General features: G+C 35.2%; 2 protein-coding genes across 2 annotated transcripts; one reads left to right on the forward strand and one right to left on the reverse strand.

Moving 5' to 3' along the window:
• Nucleotides 1-6,796: 6,796 nt before the first annotated feature.
• Nucleotides 6,797-11,282, reverse strand: LOC147508126 (homogentisate phytyltransferase 1, chloroplastic-like). The gene is made up of 13 exons (XM_086599106.1): nt 11,170-11,282; nt 11,004-11,045; nt 10,436-10,707; nt 10,242-10,325; nt 10,088-10,162; nt 9,882-9,965; nt 9,658-9,747; nt 9,291-9,392; nt 9,082-9,177; nt 8,860-8,931; nt 8,622-8,717; nt 8,353-8,457; nt 6,797-7,038 (listed from the first exon to the last, which is right to left on the reverse strand). Exons 1-13 carry the CDS (start codon nt 11,228-11,230, stop codon nt 6,997-6,999), a joined length of 1,221 nt encoding a protein of 406 aa, XP_086455232.1. The 5' UTR covers nt 11,231-11,282; the 3' UTR covers nt 6,797-6,996.
• An 8,498-nt stretch (nt 11,283-19,780) lies between these two features.
• LOC147508127 (uncharacterized) lies at nt 19,781-20,889 on the forward strand. Its single transcript, XM_086596869.1, has 3 exons — nt 19,781-19,825; nt 19,985-20,359; nt 20,533-20,889. The coding sequence occupies exons 1-3, from the start codon at nt 19,781-19,783 to the stop codon at nt 20,887-20,889; spliced, it is 777 nt and encodes a 258-aa protein (XP_086452995.1).
• The last annotated feature ends 1,124 nt before the right edge of the window (nt 20,890-22,013 follow it).

Consider the following 22,013-nt stretch of genomic DNA (forward strand, 5'->3'; position numbering starts at 1 on the left):
TCAAAGGGGTTTGGGAAATGGGACATATGGGATAGACTGATGATAGGCGTATTGGAGCATAGAACACACTTGGTCCAAATAAATACCTATTTTGAAATAATGACAGGTGGCTAGAATACCGCTAGGGATGAGATCGACCAACTGTAACTTGGAAAAAGACCATAGTTTATTCAAAATCTATAAGAAGGAAATAAATAAGAAGATAATTTGAGTAGGGCAAATACACAAGGAGACTCTTAATTGTTGAGATGGCCAAAAGTTTTCGAATTAAGCTATCAAGTTTAATATTAAGGGGACTGGATAAGATAAAAGAACTTGAATATTTTGTACTTATAACTTATAACTTATAAGTTCTTACTACTATAAGTGTTTGCTACAGTTTGTACCTACATAGATTAATTGTGATGTATTAGTTGGGGTGTTCACGTGTGGAGTTAGGAGTTGCTACCAAATGCGTAGTTAAAACCTTTTGTATATTGAAGAGTTTAACTAAAGCATCACATTTTGTGCTTGAATTAGATCGTAAAAATTTTAAATGTAAAATCTATCAAAATAATGAAGCATTTCCTATTTAGGAAACTCTCAATCTATATGGGAAGTTTAAATCTTATTAGCCTTAGGGATAAGGCGAAAAAAAAAAAAGAATCGACCGTTCAAGTAATAAAAAATTATAGGGAAAAATAAGAGTAAGAGAGGCATATATATATATGTGTGTGTGTGGTATATATCCATCCATATTGAATTGCGGATACATCAATGATAAAATCATTTTTTATTAGACTAAATACAAATATAGGTCCTCTAATATATGAAATGCAATAAAATAGGAAAGAAATCAAACAAGGGAGACAGGTGACTAAGGATTCGAGCCCGTAACACACGGTTTCATAAAATCCACACTGTTTCATAAAATCTGTACGATTTTCCCGATCTAAATCAATCAGGTTTTACATGAAGAAGATTTTGCTCAGCATGCATGTTCTATTTGATACGGGTAGGAGAAGAACCCGAGTCGGTAGTCATACAAATTGGTTGATGATTTTGAAGAACTAGAAACTGAAGAAGAGTCAACCGAGGATCGTGGTAGTCGTTCACGAAAAACCAAACTTTTAATCATTTTTAATGATAACTAAGTTATAAAGTCGATTGTTGAATTAGACTCCTTATGGACATTACCTTGCGTATCAATTCCCAAACCAATCTTTTGCAACACCTTCTCACTCAATGCGTCAAAATATTGTCATGAAACCATTTGGTAAGTTTACAGTTACTTCAAAACAAAAAACAAAATTAATATATAGTGTCTGACCACCACATCAAGACATAAATAGTACTACCTACTACGACATACATAATTTTGATGTCTAAAAATTATAGAATAATTTTGTAAACAACACCACCAAAAGCACAACTGAACAAGTAGAAGACAAGTCAATAAACACAAGTGAATAACTAACATGTTGGTTACCAACATACTATTTTCAAGAATACCAAACACACAGAAAATATGACTAGTTAGCATTGGAATGGTACATATCAAATCGTGTTCAACCCCCGATCATATTTTGTGAATAATAAAAAATAATAAATGGCTTCAGATGCATAAGAGGACAACATGTAATGATTGATTAAGTGTGGTTAGAGTACGCAAAGAACAAAATTTATCTACAATTCCATAAAAGTATTACAAGAGATCCGTTATTGCCTGTTCAATTTCAGAGAACTTCACAAAAGAGTCCTCAAGAATCGACCAATCAAAGCAGTAAAGATTCTTCATCATCCATGCCTCTTAGGTAGCACACTGTTACCCATTTGGAGTCCCCAACTAAGAGAAATTTGTGCAGGAGTCTTCAACAATTTCTCTGACACCATACTTAATCTTATATGCTTACGCACAATACTCTTTAGCCATGCTGAACCAAGGGAACCTAATGGTTAATATCCTTGCAAAGTGAAGGCCAGATATGGAAAAAAAACTCTGCAAAAAGGGGTATAATATTAAAGTTAGAAACTTAAGGTCCTTAAAACTTAGAACTCACGGATAGGTGTACTCCGTTCAACTGGCAAAAGGCATGCAATTGAGACTGTTGCCAAGTTGGGTGGCATTCCACCTGATTGACAGCAACAAGAATACTTGAAACTTCCAAAAACTCTCCCAACTTTTTTGACAAAAATTCTAATACCAATAGCACGAGACTTGCCAAAATCATAAAGACCCTCCACTGCTTTCCAAGGTAATAGGAATTTCAGGTTGGAAATTCATGTGAATCTATTACAATTTTCACACATGGGCAATTGTATGTGGCGGTGTTAAGAACAACATCTAGACAGGGATGGATATATATCTAAATTATCTGGACAATATAGTTGAATCATTAAAATGTGAGAATAAGACATCATTAATGATTTGACCTTATTTTGGATGTAGAAACTGGAGCATGTATACTGATTACTCAAAGCAACATAAATGCAAATATACAATGATATACACTAATACAGTGATACACAATTATAGTACACATGACCAAGTACAATAAAGATTGGAGAACAAAATATTCTTTCTCTAATATAATAGGCCCACACAGGAATAGAAACTTATATGGCCTATTAGTTTAAAAATCTCAACAAAAAAAAGAATAGACTTCTCAGAATATCCCATAGCATTAGTGTTACTTAAATAATTCAACAACCGAATCGTTACCTATATCACATTACCGTGAACTAAAATACTGGACAGGTTAAAGAGGTGCTGAGGTGGGATGGTCAACGAAGTAGTATATTTCGAAGGAAACAATAAACAATGCAACAATATACTATACATTACTACAGATTTAATAAATTACCAATTCTCTAAAATGGATTTACTCATTGCACTAAAATATGTATTTAAAAACAAATATATCAAATAAATACCTGCAATAACACTGTCAAGAACGAAGAAGAATTGTTGAAAGAGACAAATGAAACTAATGAAGAACATAAAAGGAATTTAAAAATCCAAAAAGAATATAATAATTTCAAATTAATCCAAAGAAAAATAAAGTAATAACTTCATTATCAATTTCAAGTTTCAACTAAAAAATTGGATACGGGTTTCATGAAAAAAGGTTGAAATAAGAGACACCATGACACATGCTCTAACTCAAGAGACATATACTCTTCACTCTAATAACAACTAAGTTTGGACCAATTACAATGGCCAAGCCCAAAGCCCATTAAAGTACTAGCTATTAAAGTCGGTTTATATGTAAGTCGAATCCGGTATGACTCTCAATAGTTTCAATTCAAACATATGAAACAAGTTGGCAGTACTAAAAAACTGCAATTGGAACAATATATACATGGGGTTTGGAGGGATGACATATCTGGCTGCAGACTATCTTTCCAAGCAACGCAAGTCATAAGAATAAACATAATAGTTTTGAAAGTTTTTTTTTTTTTGTAAACTCTACTTCAACTTGGAAACGTCAAGTGATGATAGTAAAATTAGTAGTGGGTCACTGCCTCATTGGTTGGGTTATTTGCTTATGCTCTTAGGAGTCTTATGCGAAATAGCCACACATTTTGTATTTGAATTAGACCATAAATTTTTTAAATATAAAAACTATCATAATAAAGTATTTCTTTTACATCACGAAAGATACTTAAAAGATCTTGGGCGTATGCCCGGGTTCAAATTCTAGTTGTCCCACTAAAGGACCAGTCGGGGCCGGGAGTCGGGACACAAGGTTTTACGTCTACACTATTTAATTGAGATCCACCCTTAAATACTTGAAGTTAGGCTGCGTGGACAACTATTAGTCTTGGATTTGCGCTGCACTCACAAATGAAATATATATTTTTTATACCAACAACCAAAACGCTTCCAAAACATTCAACATATATAATCGATTACCGTTTGGTAAGAGGGCATGGGAGCCTCTGTATCCTAGGGCCGGCTCTGAGGTTTGGATGGTCCTAGGCGAGCTCCTAAAAATGGGCCCTTTGTCTTAGGGGAAAAAAACATGCACAATTTTATTTATTTATTTTTTTGTTATTCATAATTTGCATAGAGAGAACATAGAACCAATCCGCTAGCAAGAGTTCTAATTCAGTTCAAAACGTTGTCTAACATTTTATATATTCAAAATCTTAAACAAAAGAATTTAAATTGAAATAATAGAACAAACAATTCAAATAATTTTAGATTTGAGACATCATACATTTATTAGAAGAATACGCAAATAATGTCGACTATGTGGAGTGGTCTAAACTCTAAACCCTCTCTTTGAACCTTTCGGCCAAGTAATCGAATTAATTTTTTTCCCAAAAATAGTTTTTTTTTTAAGAGGAAACTAAAATAGCGGAAGCAGACGAGTTACTGACTTACTTACAGTAGCTTTGTTTCTTTTGCTTCGCTAAAGGGTTGGGCTTTCTGTGAGTATATATTAAGCTGCACTTCGGCTTATGACTGAATGGGCCAAACCAAACTAAAAAAGAAAAAGAATATGGACGTGGTAGTGGGTATGTATAGCCAATTGGGGGCCTTAATTTTTGTCAAACAACTGGGGCCCTAGGCAACCGCTTATGTTGACTACCCCTCAGAACGGACCCTGCCCAAGTATATATACTCGTATAATATTTGTGATACTCTGGGAATGGCCCGATGAGGGGTATAATGAAAAGATGCCTAGCCCGGGTATGGGTGACGGTTGCACCATAGTGTGATCTAACTTCACTTAGACGGTTGTCCAAATATCTCGACTATGAGTAATTGATCATCTAAATCTTAACGTTGATGTCTTTTCCAGATCGTTTGGTTGTGGATTCCATAGAAATTATGTAGTTAAGCGTTCTCGGATAGGAATAGTTCAAAGATAGGTGACCTCCTAAGAAGTTGCTGTCCAGAGTCCGAAAACCTTATATTGTCAGATGTCTGTAGTGGCTAAGTAGGGACATCATCGACGTGGTAAAATGGGACAGGTCATTATAATTAATATTGGTTTTCAAAGTCGGAGTTCAACACAATTTAAGTACTAGATCGACCTCAATGGGTATGTTGGAAAGACACCTAACCCATGAGTTGTGAACGGAGGTTAGGAAGACGTCATGGAACCTGATTACCTGAATTTGCTAAATTTCGAAGCCTTTTGAGGAAAACCCCCAACCTCATGGTCGTGTTTCGGCCTTGGGTGGATAAGTTGAGCGAAGTCGTGCTTTCTCTTGTCGATCATATGATTATTTAGGCATTACAATTTCTATAATGTGAGTATTTGAAGACAATTGAATTGAAGAAGATTTAGGCATACGACCTTAGAAAAATCAAGAAAGATTTGCACAAGTTGATCGGTCACATTGGCCCTACTTAACATTAGTTCGTTGTCAATGAAACATTAAGATTCTATTGTCGTAGTCCACTATTCTTCGAAAAGGCCGGTTAATGGATATAACATGCCAAAGAGAATAACAATCATGGGAAATGGGCAATAGAAAGGAATCATTCTGGAGTAGTGCGGCCGTGGAGTGGTGCTGAGAGTTCTAAGCCACAAAATTAATGTCAAATTCATTTGTGTTTGTTGTAGTCTTATACTATTCTATTTCAAGTTCCGCATATGTAGGGTTGTCAATGGATTGGTTTGGGTCGGATTATGGAAAATCCGAAACTAAACCGATAATATTATATTTCATCCGAAACCAAACTGAACCGATAATATATATTACAAACCGAACCGTTTGACTCGAACCTAATCGATAATTTATATTTCATCCGAAACCGAATCGAACCAATAAGATATATTACAAACCGAACCGAACTAACCCGACCTGAATTGAAAACTATAAAATCAATTAAATCCTAAATCAAATCAATTAAGTTTTGACAAACAATTGATAAAACCTATACAAAATTAATCATAAAATATTATTAAAATGTCATATTATTGGTTTGGTTCATATCGGTTCAGTGGAGGACAAACCCAAAACCAAACCAATATCATATAAGTTTGGTGGATGACAAACTAAATTTCCAAAACCCAAACTGTTTTTTATCGGTTTGGTTCGGGTCGGTTGTCAGGTTATCGAAACCCATTGACTGCCTTACACATATGTACTAACTAGTGATAAGTCCGGTGAATAACCATGTGCAAATTTTATTGTTTTCTTTCGTTATGTGTATATAGATAGATCGATTTTGATCAAAAGGTAATAATTATGAGTGCAGTTGTATAATTTGGAGTCTACTATCTATATACTATACTAAAGTAGAGATATTTAGGAGTGATTTTTTTTCTCTCCTAGGTAACATTTTAATATGAGAGATATTTTTCTTTCTCCTAAGTGGCTCTCGAATATTTAAATGTTTGAGTCTAATTAAAACTCTTCTTATCCACATTACTATTTGAGTGCAAGTTAAGTAATTTTCTATTACAAGTACAACTCTATTAGAAGCAATTTCCTCTATTATGATAGCTCTATATATATGCTCGGTATCTACGAGACTGTGCCCAACATTGTGCAGTGTTCCGAGAACGAGACTGTTTCAAGAGTTTATGGTGTTGGGGGCGATGCTAGCACATGTTAACAATACTTGGTCCAGCAACATGTTAACATCATGATAAAATCAAATTGCATTTTCATACAGAAGTTACGAAACTCAATCTTATTAGCCATCACTATTTTAACGGAATGACTTTAAGAGTGTAAACAGAGGAACTCTGTTTGTGTTGGACTTTGTAGACATTACCACCACTTCCATGCCTAGGACCTCCAACATATCCAAGTCAGATCGAGAGACTCTATCTTTGGAGAATCTGGTTCATTGAAATGTTAAAACACTTCATTATTACTCCTCAAACAACCTGGTCGCCCTTAGTCTTCGAGTATCATTCTTATACAACACGATTAAAATATTAGAATATGATTACTCACAGCAGACTTCTACAGCGTACATAAACATAAAGAACTCCTTTGTGCTCCCAAATCAACTATAATCGAGAAAGGAAAACGCCATTGGTCTTTTCAACGAACAAATGGGATGAGAAGGTATTCGGCATATAGTAACTGCGTCAAAGAAGAAAAATCATAAAAATTCTTGTATTGTACCTCAATTGTTCTGTATCGTCGCACTTTGATCATATGTAGTTTTCAAAATGTATTGACTATGACGATATATAAATTGCTAAACTATGCCTATTGGTCCTGTACACTTAAATTAGTCTACTTTTTCTTTGCTAGTTAAGTTTTTGTTGTATTGATGAATGGGAGTGATTTTTTGCTCCCAGCGATATTGCTCCAAGGGCTCTAGAGCCAACCACCCGTTAGTAAATCAGAAAGCCAGCTAGGCAAAAACTATGGAAAATCTTGACTTCCTATATTACCTCTATAAAATACAAAATGAAAAAGAGAGAACAGGGTTCTTTCATCGAGAGGAAAATAACAGTGTTGTAGCCATAGCCCATTGTTTTGAACAACACTACAAATTTTGATTTAGTTAGATATACAAGTAGCCTTTCATTAATTACTGTTATTAGTATGTAGTAGTTGAAAGAATTAAGGTCGAAAAATTTGGAATGATTATCAGTGGCAGCCTTTCATTACCACCAACTTCGAAACGGGAATCACGTACTCAATGGAGAAGATGAGGAGAAATTCCATTTTGTTAATTTTGATATACATTAAGGGACAAATTAGAAAGTCGGAAATAAGGTCAGTTACTGCTAGGCTGGCTTTCAAATTATGCTGGACAGGTGGTTGGCTGTCCCTTGGAGGCCTTGGAGCAATATCGCTGGGAGCAAAAAATCACTACTTATTTGAAGTTTGAATGAGGTCTAGATGCTTTTTATGCAAGGACGCATCTAGTCTAGTATCAATACTTGTAATTATACTTTTATTATTAATATATTTTTATACAAAACTTACCTAGCAAAAAAAGAAAAGTATTGATGAATAAGAGAAAGCACAAGGTGATAGGTGTTTCAAGGACTTCTAGGTTTACAGATCCTAGAATCCAAAGAGAATGCACCTATTAAGAATTTACAAATCTGAAATTAGTCTACGCTGAGTGTTTGACTCGATTAGTATAAAGTTGAATTCATGGTGATGATTTGGGTTTGAACTCATTTTTTCCTATATTATTTCGAGCTAGTCATTATTTGTTTTAACGCTAGAGTGCAAGGGTTCTAAGGCTCTAGTTTGGTCGGTATGAACTCGATTAGATCATGGGTTAATGATTTTCTTACTCATTTTTTCTGTTTTTCTGGTTCAGTGAGTATACAACTATTACGCTTGGTCTTGTAGCTCAGATTGTTACAATATCAAGAAGTCTCTTTCTACTTGAGTTTTCAGGGATGTTGGCGAAAGATTTTATATTACTACCTTCCATACAAATAGGTAGAAGGCTAATGTCTCTGGTGGAGCTGATATGTTGACAGAATTAGCCCGAATCCAAAGGATAGAAGCAAGGATGCCATGTCCTAATACCTGCACACACAGAAATTTGTTTTAAGCATTCCACTTCTGTAAATGGAAGAATATGAGGGAAAGAAGAGAGAAGAAATTACTATCAATAAAAAAGAAGCTAATACCATTACAAATCGCTTTTAGAATTTGTATTAATATTTGAGATCTAATTATAAACAACGTACTGTAATAATCTTGTTCGGCAAGAGTGATGAAGTCGCTCCAACAACTGCGGCACCAGCATAAGTTGCCATCAATATATAAACGCTGGACCAGAATACCTACCCAAGGAATAATAATGAGGTGTTGAAAAACTGTTGCTCCTTTAGATACCAGTTGGACATAAGAAAATCATCTTTTGATTTATGAACTGAGTGTACCCTTATTCCAAACTTTCGAAAGAGTTAAACTTTAAAAACCTACTCTCTCTTTCCCGAAGACAATGCTTGGGGACTGAAAGCCGAAAGCTTTATCTCCTTCCACATCAGGTATGTCCTAGTGATTATTGACATCAAACAACAAAGTTTAGAAATATATATGAAGAAACAGGGGAATTATGCATTTAGGACATTAACATTATCAACTGAATTAGTTTATATAGACCCTTGCACAACTCTTATCAATGATTTCATTTAGGAATTTTACCTTGATCACTGCAATTAGGGTGGCTATAATGCTCATGAAAGCCACTGCAAAGATCACCGGTTTTGTAAATACCAGTGGTCTCCCAAGGACAGATGTCTGCAATTTTTCATCAACCAGAATGAATATCAATTGTTATAGTCAATTTATATTTTCTTATTTTTCTTTTTCTTTTTGCTTTGTAATTTGTAAAATGGGGAGTTCCTAAATACCTGGACATAGGAAAAGATCCCTAATGGGATTGCAAGTGCTCTCACTACTATAATACTTAGTCCAGCAAGATATGCATTCTCTTTCCATCTGAGAAGAGGAAGCTAATACAAAATGGAAAAATGTTTAGAAAGAAAATAACACAAGCATAACATTAGTGAGATGATGTCATGACCAGCGCCCGTTGAACTGTCCTAAGATTCCTATATGGAAATACTTCCAAGATGTGGGAGTTTGGGTTCCAATACCTTGAAGAAAATCGAAATGAGGGAACCGATTGGTTATACCAGTTCATAATAAGTTCGCGGAAGCTAAGGTTGGGCAAAAGTTTGCTAAAGACAAATGAAAATTGAGTGTTGATAAACTTACTTTAACTGAATATACTGTCCCAATAAAGAAGACTGCGGTAATGGCACATAATAGAGGTAAAGATTTGAACATTACTCCCATGGCAAAGCTCTGCAGGACGGACAATCGAAAGTAAAAAATTGAGCGGATGAGCAACTCTATAAGCTAGCTTGCACTTGAGATTGCCGATATATATTCTTCTAGTTAAGTTTAGAGGTAGTCATTAAGCTCCTGAATAAATGTACCAGAATAACGGATAGGGCTACTACTGTTGTTCCAGCTGCAAACGAAAACTCTCCAGAAGCAAGGGGCAGAGTTGGCTTGTTAATCTGGGAAAATCAATGGTCAGATCATAAAAGATAAAATTTAAGGGAAATGTTCTAAAAGCGTGTAGGAAGTTCTGATATAGTTAGTATATTTAACAATCTTGTAAAACGAATTGTACGTGTACCTTGTCTACCCCAATGTCGGTTAACTGATTTATACCAGCCATATATATGTTAATCAACACCATGGGCACCACAGCCTGCAGAAACAATAGCTTAGTGTAAATTGAAATCCCAATTTATGTTTTCAACAAGAGTAGCTCATTTTATTCCCCTTGCCTTTAATAACCCGAGGAAAAACGTTGGTGAGAGATCAGAGAATGTTTGCAAGGGAAGAAATGACATTGTGGTAACTCCAACGATCTGATGACAATCACGAGTCAAAATGTGTAAGTTATACTTCATTCGTCATTCTTATAATTGTATCGTATCTCGTTAAGGCAGCATAATTGTATGTATGTTTAGGAACCTACAGTGGCACATATTGTGTAAGGGCGCGTAAAGTTATATAGTGCATGTAATTGCTTGGAGATCTTAGTCCATGAAGAAATTGAGCTTTCTTGTACAAATGCATCCCCATGCTCTGCTGTCGCAGAGTAATAGCATTTGCTTAGTGAATCTGTGTTGCTTGAAAGTGGCTCGTCAATCTTTCCAAGATTGTGTGGTAATGATGCCGAAATTTTTGAACTACTTTTTGGGATATTATATGCTCGACCCTTCGGTTCTGGAAATCTGAGATTTAGACCTACACAGACGCAAACTGAAGTTTAATACAGACTACTAATCAGATAACTATGGAAAACCATAAACAAGTTGTATTTGGTCTACTGAAAGAGGTTGTACATAAAGTAACATATTTACAAGGAATTCATGAAATAGTTTTCCTAGTTGCCCTTGTCATGGTACTCACCATACACAATTAATAAATGGTTCAAGTATACAGGCCAATTTTGATTATTATCTATATTTGTATTCCAGCAGCAATCCATCTGTAGTTTAAATATATCGAAGGTGTCGAAAAGAGACAAATTTCTAAATTACCTTTTATCTGTTTCAATGGCTTTAGTTTTCTAAATGTACACCCTGCAGAAAAGACAATATGAATTGAAGTTTATTACACAAGAAATATACATTTCCCATAAGACAGTAACAAAAATTAAAAACTCTGCATAATCAAGTCAGAAAGGAAACTGAACTTGGCACATACCTTGTTCTTGAGTTGAACATGTCTTGGAAGTAAAAGATGAACAAGCAAGACTCGAAAGCATGATTTCTGTTTTTGTTGTTCTCTCTGTTTCTTCAGTAAATTGTTGCTTAGCAGATCTCAATTCTCCTAACAATGAGAAGTATTTAAAGAAGTATACATTTAGAAGGCTCAAGTAATATTTAAAGTATTTTATTTATATATGTAGTAGTCATCAAATACTTTGCATTTACTAATTCTACAATGTGCTGAGTTCTAAATATTTTTTCGGCACTATTTTGATTCGATGCAAACACTTGGCAAATCGTCAACCGAATAGATTCCGACTATCCATTATACTGGGTGTTTAAAAGCAAGCATGTACAATTTTAATGTTAAAGTGAGTTATGCATGACTATTTTCTTGTTTTATAAATGTTAGGCGTTAGCAGCATTCCTTCAATCAAAGTGAAATATATTGGAAATACTTGGAGAAATCAAGTTTATTTAGGTTCATGTCATGTTACAACTTACAATACAAGTGTTGTAATCCGACTTTTTTAGTCCTCCACGGACTACATAAGTTGGGTTGGGAGGAAAATAGGAAATTATATGATAACATCGTTCGTACTCACAAATCACAACTCCCAAAGTCACATCCCTTCATAAACTGATTTTAACAAAATAATTTAAAGAGAGTGTGGATCACAATACCATTTAAAACGGAATTAAAATCAATATGAAAATAATACACACTCACACAAAATATTTCAAAGATTTCAATGATCTAAAGTTAATACATTGTTAATTTGTAATCCACTTGATTTTGAGTCTTTCGTGGTTGATTATGGAGTGCCAGATGGAGTCTTGACGAAGAACTCCACTGCTAGAGTTATGGATCTCAATTTAAAACATAGATATTTGAAAGATTTGATAACAGGTCTTCTTCCAGTACATTCTACCATGTTTATAAATTACAGCTATGAAACTACACACGTACGCACAAACCGCAGCAACAAGAAGAATTAAGGACTGATTTTGGTGTAAATGATCTCTCCGCCATTCCACAAGAATTCAGCTCCTTGAGACATTCCTAACCCCGTTAACAGATGTTCTCAACTTTTAGATTTATGTCACGGTCAATAATTGTTCAATTTACTGTCCACTTTTGACAAGATTAGAATATGTAAATGCGCAAACTTCCCAATCTCAAGTCTCAAATTAAAGGTCTGAAGGCCCTTAGATAGCGAGAGATCTCGTATTAAATGCCGGTCCTTATTGAAGAACAGTGAATGAGAATCTTTGAAGCCACATGGCGGTCTTGATTGTTATTGTTAATTTCACTGACCATCTGCCGAAAGGCAAGGGATCCGTAATTCTCTTGAGGTTCATACTCCACGTTCTACCTTTAAAAACGAAAGACAACTTCACATTTTCCACAAAAGAATTTTCTTATTTTTCTTATACGTTTCTAATCTTCGCTGATCTAAGACATTATGTACAGGGAACGCACGAGTTTACAAACAAATATAAAATCTTTCGGCGGATACAAGATATCATACCATTGACTTTTTCAGTAAAGCATTTCTAGTAGCATATTTGGTGATTCGATAAATGGTATCTCAGTAGGGTCACTACTACATAAAAACCAGTATATAGCATATCACATTTTTTAACTGTAATTAAATGTAATAGAGCACACTTTTGAAGTCAGATTAGGACCATATTCTACCGTGGTGTGGTCTTTTACTTGAGCATAAGAGCACGATTTTTAGGTGTAAAAATCGTGCTCTATTCCAACTGGTACTGGAAAAGGTGGTCTATCTCCTTGAATGATAGGTCACAGTTTCGATTAAGAAATGTGATCTTCTTCTCCTTATATCTCCATTATTAAAATCGTGCTCTTTTCATTTTTTTTTTTTTATAAAAATATTATTATTATTACTAGCTACTGTTTTCCCTGTTTAAAAAATAAATGAAACATGCTAAAAAATTATGAACATCATCCTGTTAGAAAAATGAATGTGCACAAATCTATTAAGATATGAATGAGTAATTTGTTTCTCAAGTTACCCCACTTGAGATGAAATGTGTTTCACTTAAAACAGTACGTAAAGAGAGAAAAACCTTTTCGAAAGGGTACACTGGTTCGAAACAGTGTATTATGTCGAAAATGTGCGACCTTTCGAAATGTGCACTGATTCGAAACAGTGCATTATGCCGAAAAGGTGCAACCTTTCGAAACATGTGACTTTTTTCAAAGAGTCACTATGCTATTTTGAAAAGACACTTCTCACCTTTAAATAGTGGACGAAATCGGAGAGAAAGACACACCAGATCACAGATTTTCTGATCTTTCTCTTCTCCATCTGTTTTTAGTCAAATACTATCACTACAACAGAATCACCTAAGAAAGACACGTACAATGCGTCTTTTATCCTAAAAAACCACGCACAAAAAGTGATGGATGGTGACCCGTTTATAAGCATGTCTTAAATTTTAAAACACGCTTTGGTAAGCGTCTTTTGCCTTGAAAAATACAGTAGCCACTTTAAGAAAGAACCACTCCTAAGATAGCATGGTTTTTTTCATAGACACTTATGGGCGTGGTTTTTGGGTTTTAGTTTTTTTTAAAAAAAAAAAGAAATTTGACATGGACATTCAGGCTCAGGCTCAGCAGAGCTTTTTGGCGAGGCCCAACTAACTAATTGTACTAGCACTAATGCACGTGTCCTACACGTGGAAGACAAAATAAAACTTACTGAAGAGTATCTTCACATAATTTCGGTTTCTAAAATTCTTTTATGAAATTTTGTAAAGTGTTAGGACACAATGATAACAAAAAATTTAAGATGTAATGTCTCTAAAATTTCTTCAATTATATTGATGTTTGATTGAAGTTAAAAAAAATAGTGACCTTATATTGTTCCAACACATTTTTATGCATTTGAAATAAAAGTGCAATTCTGGCCTCCTTCAAAGTTGGAGAACTCTGGGTGAACTTGCAATAGATGTGTGTACACTTTCCAAAACCCCAACCTAAGAAATTAAATGACATTGAGACCGTATGTACACACAAATTTGGATACATAACAAGAACACCTTATTCATGAACACAGGTTTTAATTTACATGTGTACAATAGAGCATACATGAACCAAAACACTATCATCCCAAATAGACATCTACCGTTTGCAGCTAAATAAGGTTCATGTCTGCAAATCTACAACCCACATGATGGCTGCCCTGTAAATGAAGTGCCAATCGCCAACAACAAAGTACTAAATAATATCAACTCCTAAAGTAACAAAAAACAATTTAATTTCCTTGATTCATGATAACATCAGGAGAAGAAAGTAGATAAATGAAGTTGATTAATCATGTCCATTACACTTGTACTACAAAAATGTATAAGCGATCATCTATAAGATGCACAACAGTCTGCCATTACGAACAAAGATATAAGCCCATCGATACTATTAGGAATAGCCCTGCTACTCAAATGAGCTTCCAAACTTTTGCCCTTGTTGTCCCAAATGACAACTTTGCAATCTACTGACAAAACAAATTTGTTTGATTTATGTAACACCACCTCAATTGTCATTTTTTTTGCATCTTCAGTGGAAAGGGTATGGAATCAAGTAGTCGCCACTTGACAATTACGAAAATAAATAAATATCTCGTAGTTCCGGCTACCCATTACTAAATAAGAGTCACCAATATGAAACTCAAAAAGTTGTATTGTGAACAATATTAATCCGAAAGTAGTTTTACTGACTATGAAACTTCAAAGCCACGTCTGACATTTACATGATGACAAAATGACTCATTTCTGAATATAAAAGACCATAAAACTCAACTCAAGCTACCAAAAGATATACTTGATCAAAGTCAGCAACAATATAAGATTAGGCGTCGTAGTTATATCTGGAATCTAGCGAGCGTTTGCCTAAATAGCAACAACAATATATATATCTTTAACAGTTACCTATTGCCTTTTCTAAGTGTGTCTTGGCTGTTTGCGAAATTCGACATCTAATGCCTTCAATTTTAACTTTTCCAAGTACTACGAAGCATGAAGCTTAATGGTACTCTAAACTATCAACCTGCCTGAACTCAAAAAAAGGAAATTTAAATAAGATTTCTTTTTTTGCTAAAAAGAATACTTGTATTAATAGCAAAATTTAGTTAAATTGTGTGACATATATAGTAAGCTCCAAAGAGGGAGCTTTGTTAAACTTCACTCTTCTATATTAGATCAGAAATCTATAATAAGTGAGACCATCTAGGTCTAGCTTGTGTAGGAAGTGAGACTTACCTTCTCACCATTGTGCAATTGAGCAATTCCTTTGGCAAGGGATATTCATTCCTAGTATAGCACATAAGTTAATTAGCTCCACAGTGAACGTCCGTCAAAGTTGTTGTTAAGTTGATCCAAGTTGCTCTCGCTTTGCATACATTACATTCTAATCGATTTGTAGGTTGACTTACCTGTACATACATATCATAGTGAACATTTAGGGTGCTGAAGGAAATCAAAAGCAAAAGAACATACAATCTCATATATTTCTACTTGAACCTCACTTTGATGGTTATCGAAACCAAATTAGCCTAACTTACAGAAACAAACTAATCAATATTAAATCTGCTTCTACAACAACAAATCAAATCAAATCAAATAAAAGATCGATCACAACAGATAAAAGGAAATTCATAGCCAATTGCATAAGAAATCACCTTGGCTTGAAGGGTAAATTTTCATCAATGAATGTTAGTCACATGCTTCAATAAGTCTTTAATAAATCTGTAAGGATAGTAAATGCTCGGTTGAAACAAATTGAATGAGAGGCTATCGACACCAAGCAGCAAAGTGTTTAGAAAGAATTGGCTATGATGATTGTTTAATAGGCGATAACATTGTACGTGATAGATATATATATAAATAAACAAAAGATAAAAAAGGCTAGCTAGGGAGAAAAGCAAATTAAGACCCCCACGAAAGTTAGTTATTTTAGATTAAAACTAAAAAAAATATGTTCTTTAGCTCATCTCATCCTATCTAATTTGAACGGGCGGAACAAAAATTTTCATCTACAAATCTCACCATGACGAAGAAGATCATGATTAGACTATTAGCACGAAGGAAGTCCTAAACAAATTAAGACGAATAAATTTCAATAGTGGGGACAGCATAATTGAAAGTTAACCCCTAGAGTGTATTAGCATTTGTTAGCTAAAGGCCATGTCTTACTTGCATTACTTACTTGTAAGAGATGAACTTTCACATATAATTTTTCCAAGGGGTCATAAGAGAAGAAATCTAGGGAATAACTCAGAAAAATATGAGACACCTAGAGCAGGAGTAGTAAGCGACACAAATAAATGAGACTGAAATCTAAAGAAATACAAACAAATACCTAGACACTTAGTGCATGAGTTGTAAGAAATTTTAAGCTTCTAGTATCTTCAGTTGTCTTACTCCATGCATGGAAACCTTATTCTATCTTAAAGCAGTCCTCTAGGGAAAAAAAGAGAAAATAAAAGCCCAGATAACACACACTTGCATTTCGAATAAATAGCAGCACCTAAATTGTAATAAAATATTTTGCTTTTAATAGATGTTATAACTTACAGTAGTACCCAAGCTTATATGCTATTGATTCACTAATAGCAACAGTCTAAGAGAAGAAACTACATTCTAAAGCTATAGAACATACCGGAGGACTAATAGAGTGTCGGCCTTAGAAAGATACAATGTGAAGAATTCAAATCAAATAACAGGGTTCAAAAGTGAGAATAAATAGCAACAATAATTTAGAAATTCAGGAAAGACCTTGTGATTTCAAAGACTTAATGAACCAAAAAAACATGAATGACGGAAAAATAAAATAAAAGACCAACAGTTGAAGTTGTTTACCTTTCATCTCATAAAATTTTAGATATACACTTAGAAGAGATCGTGCAATTGAAGCATGAAATTGTTTGGAGCAAGAAATGGTTGAGTATCAGAGTATATAACTATATTTTCATATATAAAAGTCAAGCCTACCATAATTAGCCAACGTAGGGACAATATTATAGAGAACACAAACTATAATAATTATTTGTGAGCATTTCATCAAACATATGTTCATGTATCTAATGAACATGGAAATAAAGGACCCTTAAACAACCTCCATTCTTAAATTTTTATAAATTGCTGACTCTAACTTATTACCTAGTAGACATTAACATGTACGTCCCTTGTCTAAGTGAATAGAGAAAGAGATTTCAATATGATGCTTGAATATAACTAACATTCTCAACTACTCAATGTGAGCTAAACAACACTATCTCCAGCTAAGAAACACCTAGATAAATCAGCATTTTCCAAAAAACCTTCAAATTTTTAGCATCGTTAAAGTCGTTTAAATTTTTTATGGTGGCTTATGTTTCGTAAATCATCAAGTCTTGAACATGAAAAATATATAATTTCACACCTCAGTGTGTGTACTTTCCCAAAAGAGAGTTGCACAAAAAGTTTGGAGAACCCAATTAAAATCAAGTTGAGCGACCAAATTGTTTTTGAAAATGTGCTTGGTGAAATTTGGTAGTACCTATTTTCCATCAATACTATGATTGAAAAGGATTAATGGATCCTGCATATTCATCTAATCAACCATATTATGAAATTGTAAGAGTGCTTAGTTCCTGCTATCTCTTAATTAGTACACCCTCCAAGCAACCAAGAATTATATTTAGAATTAGGCTCAATTATTACCTTTGAGCTTACAATATATGTTTCGTTGTAGCCATATTTCAAAAGGGACGAATAAGTTACTCCTTGTCAAGATAGTCTAATTGTACTGTGATGGTAACAAACTATCAATCATGTTCTACTTACATTACAAACTTTTCTCACCGTGCGTAAAATTCTAAGCAATCTACGTAAAGTAAAGTTAGTTACACTATGAACTCCTCTCACCTGGTTAAAATAATGAGCAGCCCTCATAAAGGGCGATCTAATCACTTAGGGGTTAAGAACTTACACTCCAGACCCAACCTGAGAATGGTGTGACCTAACAAAGGTTGCAGTAGCCACAACAACAATCTCAACACTGAATTATATATGCCATATCCAATCCTATCAGGCAGTATAAATGTTTATCTATGCAACACATCTACCAAGCTACTTTTGAGAAAAATGGCTTATCTTCTACTTTCTAGAGGAACAAAACACGTAAAGCTCCCAAAAAAATCATTTAAAAACACTAACTTGTTAGTTCAAAGTACATGAGTTAAACAAATGCCTATAAAAGAAAAGTACATAAGTTAACAAATTCCTAGAAAAGAAAAGAACCATACCTATGAGGCTTGGTAACAGCCTTGGCTATCAATGATCAAGTTGGATATTAGGGGCAATTACTTTTCTCTTTGGGTATCAATGAGTTTGAGTTTGGGTAGTCCTACATATCTACTAACATCAAAGAAACAAACTCATCACCTCAATACCTATAACAATATAATGCACAACCTCCAGTGGACCAGGTTGTACAGGTGCACTCAAACATAATAAGCAATGTAGCACACGCCACGTTCTTCAAATTAAAGTTATTAAGTTAGACAATGACATACCTGGTAAAACTTTGCTGATTCTTCCTTTTGGTCAGCAGCAATTCAAACGCTAACTTCTGCACCTTATACTTCACCATATCCAACACTTTCGATGAGCACAAATCTCCATCAGGCAAACTAATATGACTTCCAATAACGTCACCGTCCACACATCCTTGAAAAAAGAGAGTAAAGATATAAAGAGATTCACATTAGATTACCTTGGTAACTAAAAAAGATGGGAATGAAATACCAACAATAAATCCAAAGACAACTCCAATATTAGTTGTGATTGTGAGTCTAGTACCATCATTTGATTTCTTACTTACTCCAAAGTTAATGAGAAAAATAGCCTTTAATGGATACAAACCTGTAGTCAAATTGTAATGAAAGCTAAGAGCAAGATAGGTGCTAGCAAACTAAAACCACATCAATACATATCACTATCACTAAATGTATTTGACAGCAACTTGATTCAAGAGGTCATACCACTACCAAGGAACAAACACTGAGATCAAAACAATGCAATCGAGAACAACTTAATAGTAGTTCAACAATAGAGAATAGAATTTATAGAAGATGAATTGTATACATACTAATTTTATAAATGGCCCAAGATGAATTGTACACAATATGTCGGTGTATAAATGGCCCAAGAAAAGCATCAAGGAAGGAGAAGCGGTCATAAGAAATTTTATATGGTCAGGGGATCCCACTAAGAGACGAATGATCACTCTTAATTGGGAAAGTGTCTGTAAACCCAAGGATGAAGGTGGGCTTGGAATACAAAGGTTGGAGGAACTGAACAAAGCTCTCCTCATCAAGTTAGCATGGTGCTTCTTAAATAAATAAAATGATTGGAGTATCTTCATGAATAGGAAATTCACAAAAAAGGATGGAAGCTTCCTCACTTACCACAAGCCCTCATCGGTTTAGCCAGGACTTAGAGGTGCTTTGCATGATGTAAAACCTTTCACCGGATGGATCATAGGAAAAGGCGACAAGGTGGATCTATGGAGAGATAATTGGGCAAGGCAATCGGTCATGGAGCTGCTCCCCGAGATGAACTGGGCTGGTTTCAAGGCAAAGGTAGCAGATGTTATAGAAGACAAGAAATGAAAGTTCCCGGAGGCAGTAGCTGAAGTGTTCAATTGTCTGGGAATAGACTTGTCTTCCATACCACAACCTAGTGGGGAAGAGGATATTCGAATCTGGAAACCAGAAACTGATGGAACATTCTCGGTTCAGTCCACGTTTGAAGCTATTCGACAAAAGAAGAACAAGATCTCCTGGCAACGGAAGCTTTGGGCAGTGCATTTACATCCCAGAACAGCTTGTATCGCGTGGAAGGTTTTGCACAAGGCGGTACCAACAGATGACAGGGTGAAGCAGGTAGGGGTATCTCTTGCCTCACGATGCCACTTCTGCCATCAAGAGGAGGAAAACGCACAGCACATGTTATGGGATTGCAGCATGGTTCGAGAAATTTGGGCATGGGCATTAGCCTTGTTCGAACTAAATATTATGGATCATAACTTTAAAGCTTTACAGCGAATTGCAAAAGGTAGAAGCACTATTATTCAAGACTTGTGGAACGCTGCCATAGTCCATATTATGGTGCAGGTATGGAAAACTTGGAACCGAGAACATTTTGATGACATTCCTATCCGCTTGAGTTACATTACGAGAGAAGTTCTGAAGGGGATCAAGGTTTCGGGCTGGCTGTCACAAGGCAAAAAACGCAATGACATGAAAGAATTTCGCATTCTTGATAGGCTTGATGTACATGTGAAAAGTGCACCAGCGCAGTTGATCCAAGAAGTGCACTGGGTCGCTCTAGTGGGCAATGTCTCAAATGTAATACCGATGGATCAGCCCAAGGAGTTCCTAGCAATGGCGGAGCTGGTATGGTATGTCGGAATAAGGATTTAGCTGTGGTTGGGGTTCTGGCTGTGGGTCTGGGTCGGGTAGATAGTTATCATGCCGAATGCACAGCCATAGTCATGGCAGCTGAGAAAGCAGTGGAGATGAATTGGGGCTACATATGGATTGAAGCCGACTCAGAAGCTGCTATAAAGGCCTTCAATGGCGATGCAATTCCATGGCGGTTTAGAGCGAGATGGAAGCGAGCAATTGCACTATTACAACACTAGAAGCTCTCACATGTTTGGAGAGAAGGCAACTTCAGCGCGGATGCAGCAGCAAGGAAGGGATCCACCTTATTGCCTGACACTTCAGTATGGTGCACTAGAAGACCAGACTTTGTCTCTAAGATAGAAAGTCCTTTTAGGACCTATTATCGATTTGGATGATAAAGCATGTAACTTGTATTGTCTTTGACAACTCCTTTCATTAATAAATTTCCTTACTTGCGTGCAAAAAAAAAGTATACATACTAATTATGGTCACTTGGTGAACCACCTCTTCAATCACCGAAACAACTTCTTCAACTGGGTCAATAACCTCTGCAGTATCGACATCAATAACTGGCACTTCCACCCCTTCCTTCGACTCGCTCAATTCCTCCATCTTTGGCCCTTCAAATTCCACTTTCTTCTCAACATCTACATTAGAAGTATTTTGAAATGATAGTAATAGATTGTAAAGTTTATATCTAAAGCCTTACATACGTGAAACACTTGCACTATTGCAAACAAAAGGTTTTACAATAAAAGAAATATTCCAAATTAATAATAAGTCATGGTTCAACGCTGCACCTTGATGGGACCTCTAGAAAAGCTAGTAAACCCGCAAGGTTGTTTGAGTCCCTTCATAGCTTGATCTTGATTCTTCCACATACCCTATGCTACAGGATAGCAGACCCAATTACCTAAAGTAGATTTGTCTTATGCTTGACAACTTAAATTTCCTTATTTAGTCTCGCACTACCTCCATTGTTTTGTATCCCATCTTTATACCTTGCTATAATCCATGGAAATTATTCTTCTATTGAACAACTGATAAGTTCAGTTGCATATAGGGAAGCTTTAACAGCTTCCTAACGAAGAACCCTGATGATGATATTACTGGAAACTTCACAACAATGCAGTAACACTGTAACCAATAGAAACGATGTCAGAAATTCTTATGTGGTGTATTTGTGTGTCTGTCGGAGGATATATGGAACAAATGTTTGGTGTATTTGTGATGTACTGTGGCTTTTTAACAAACAAATGATAAAGTTATTAAACATGCAATTGAAACGAATATTGTATGAATCAACTTCCTCTAAAAATCAGACACCACAATCACAGTAAATCCAACCCCAGCCAACTCC

The sequence above is a fragment of the Coptis chinensis genome, chromosome 3 (assembly GCF_015680905.1).
Source record: "Coptis chinensis isolate HL-2020 chromosome 3, ASM1568090v1, whole genome shotgun sequence".
NCBI classification, from domain to species: domain Eukaryota; kingdom Viridiplantae; phylum Streptophyta; class Magnoliopsida; order Ranunculales; family Ranunculaceae; genus Coptis; species Coptis chinensis.

Coding starts and splice junctions, on each gene's coding strand:
- LOC147508126 (XM_086599106.1), bottom strand. CDS start 11,230: ATGCTTTCGAGTCTTGCTTGTTCATCTTTTACTTCCAAGACATGTTCA. Junction 9,748..9,881: donor TAGCCCTATCCGTTATTCTG/GTACATTTATTC, acceptor TCCGTCCTGCAG/AGCTTTGCCATGGGAGTAAT. Junction 9,178..9,290: donor GGATCTTTTCCTATGTCCAG/GTATTTAGGAAC, acceptor GAAAAATTGCAG/ACATCTGTCCTTGGGAGACC.
- LOC147508127 (XM_086596869.1), top strand. CDS start 19,781: ATGGAGCTGCTCCCCGAGATGAACTGGGCTGGTTTCAAGGCAAAG. Junction 19,826..19,984: donor GGGCTGGTTTCAAGGCAAAG/GTAGCAGATGTT, acceptor TTCTCGGTTCAG/TCCACGTTTGAAGCTATTCG. Junction 20,360..20,532: donor TAGTCCATATTATGGTGCAG/GTATGGAAAACT, acceptor ACATGTGAAAAG/TGCACCAGCGCAGTTGATCC.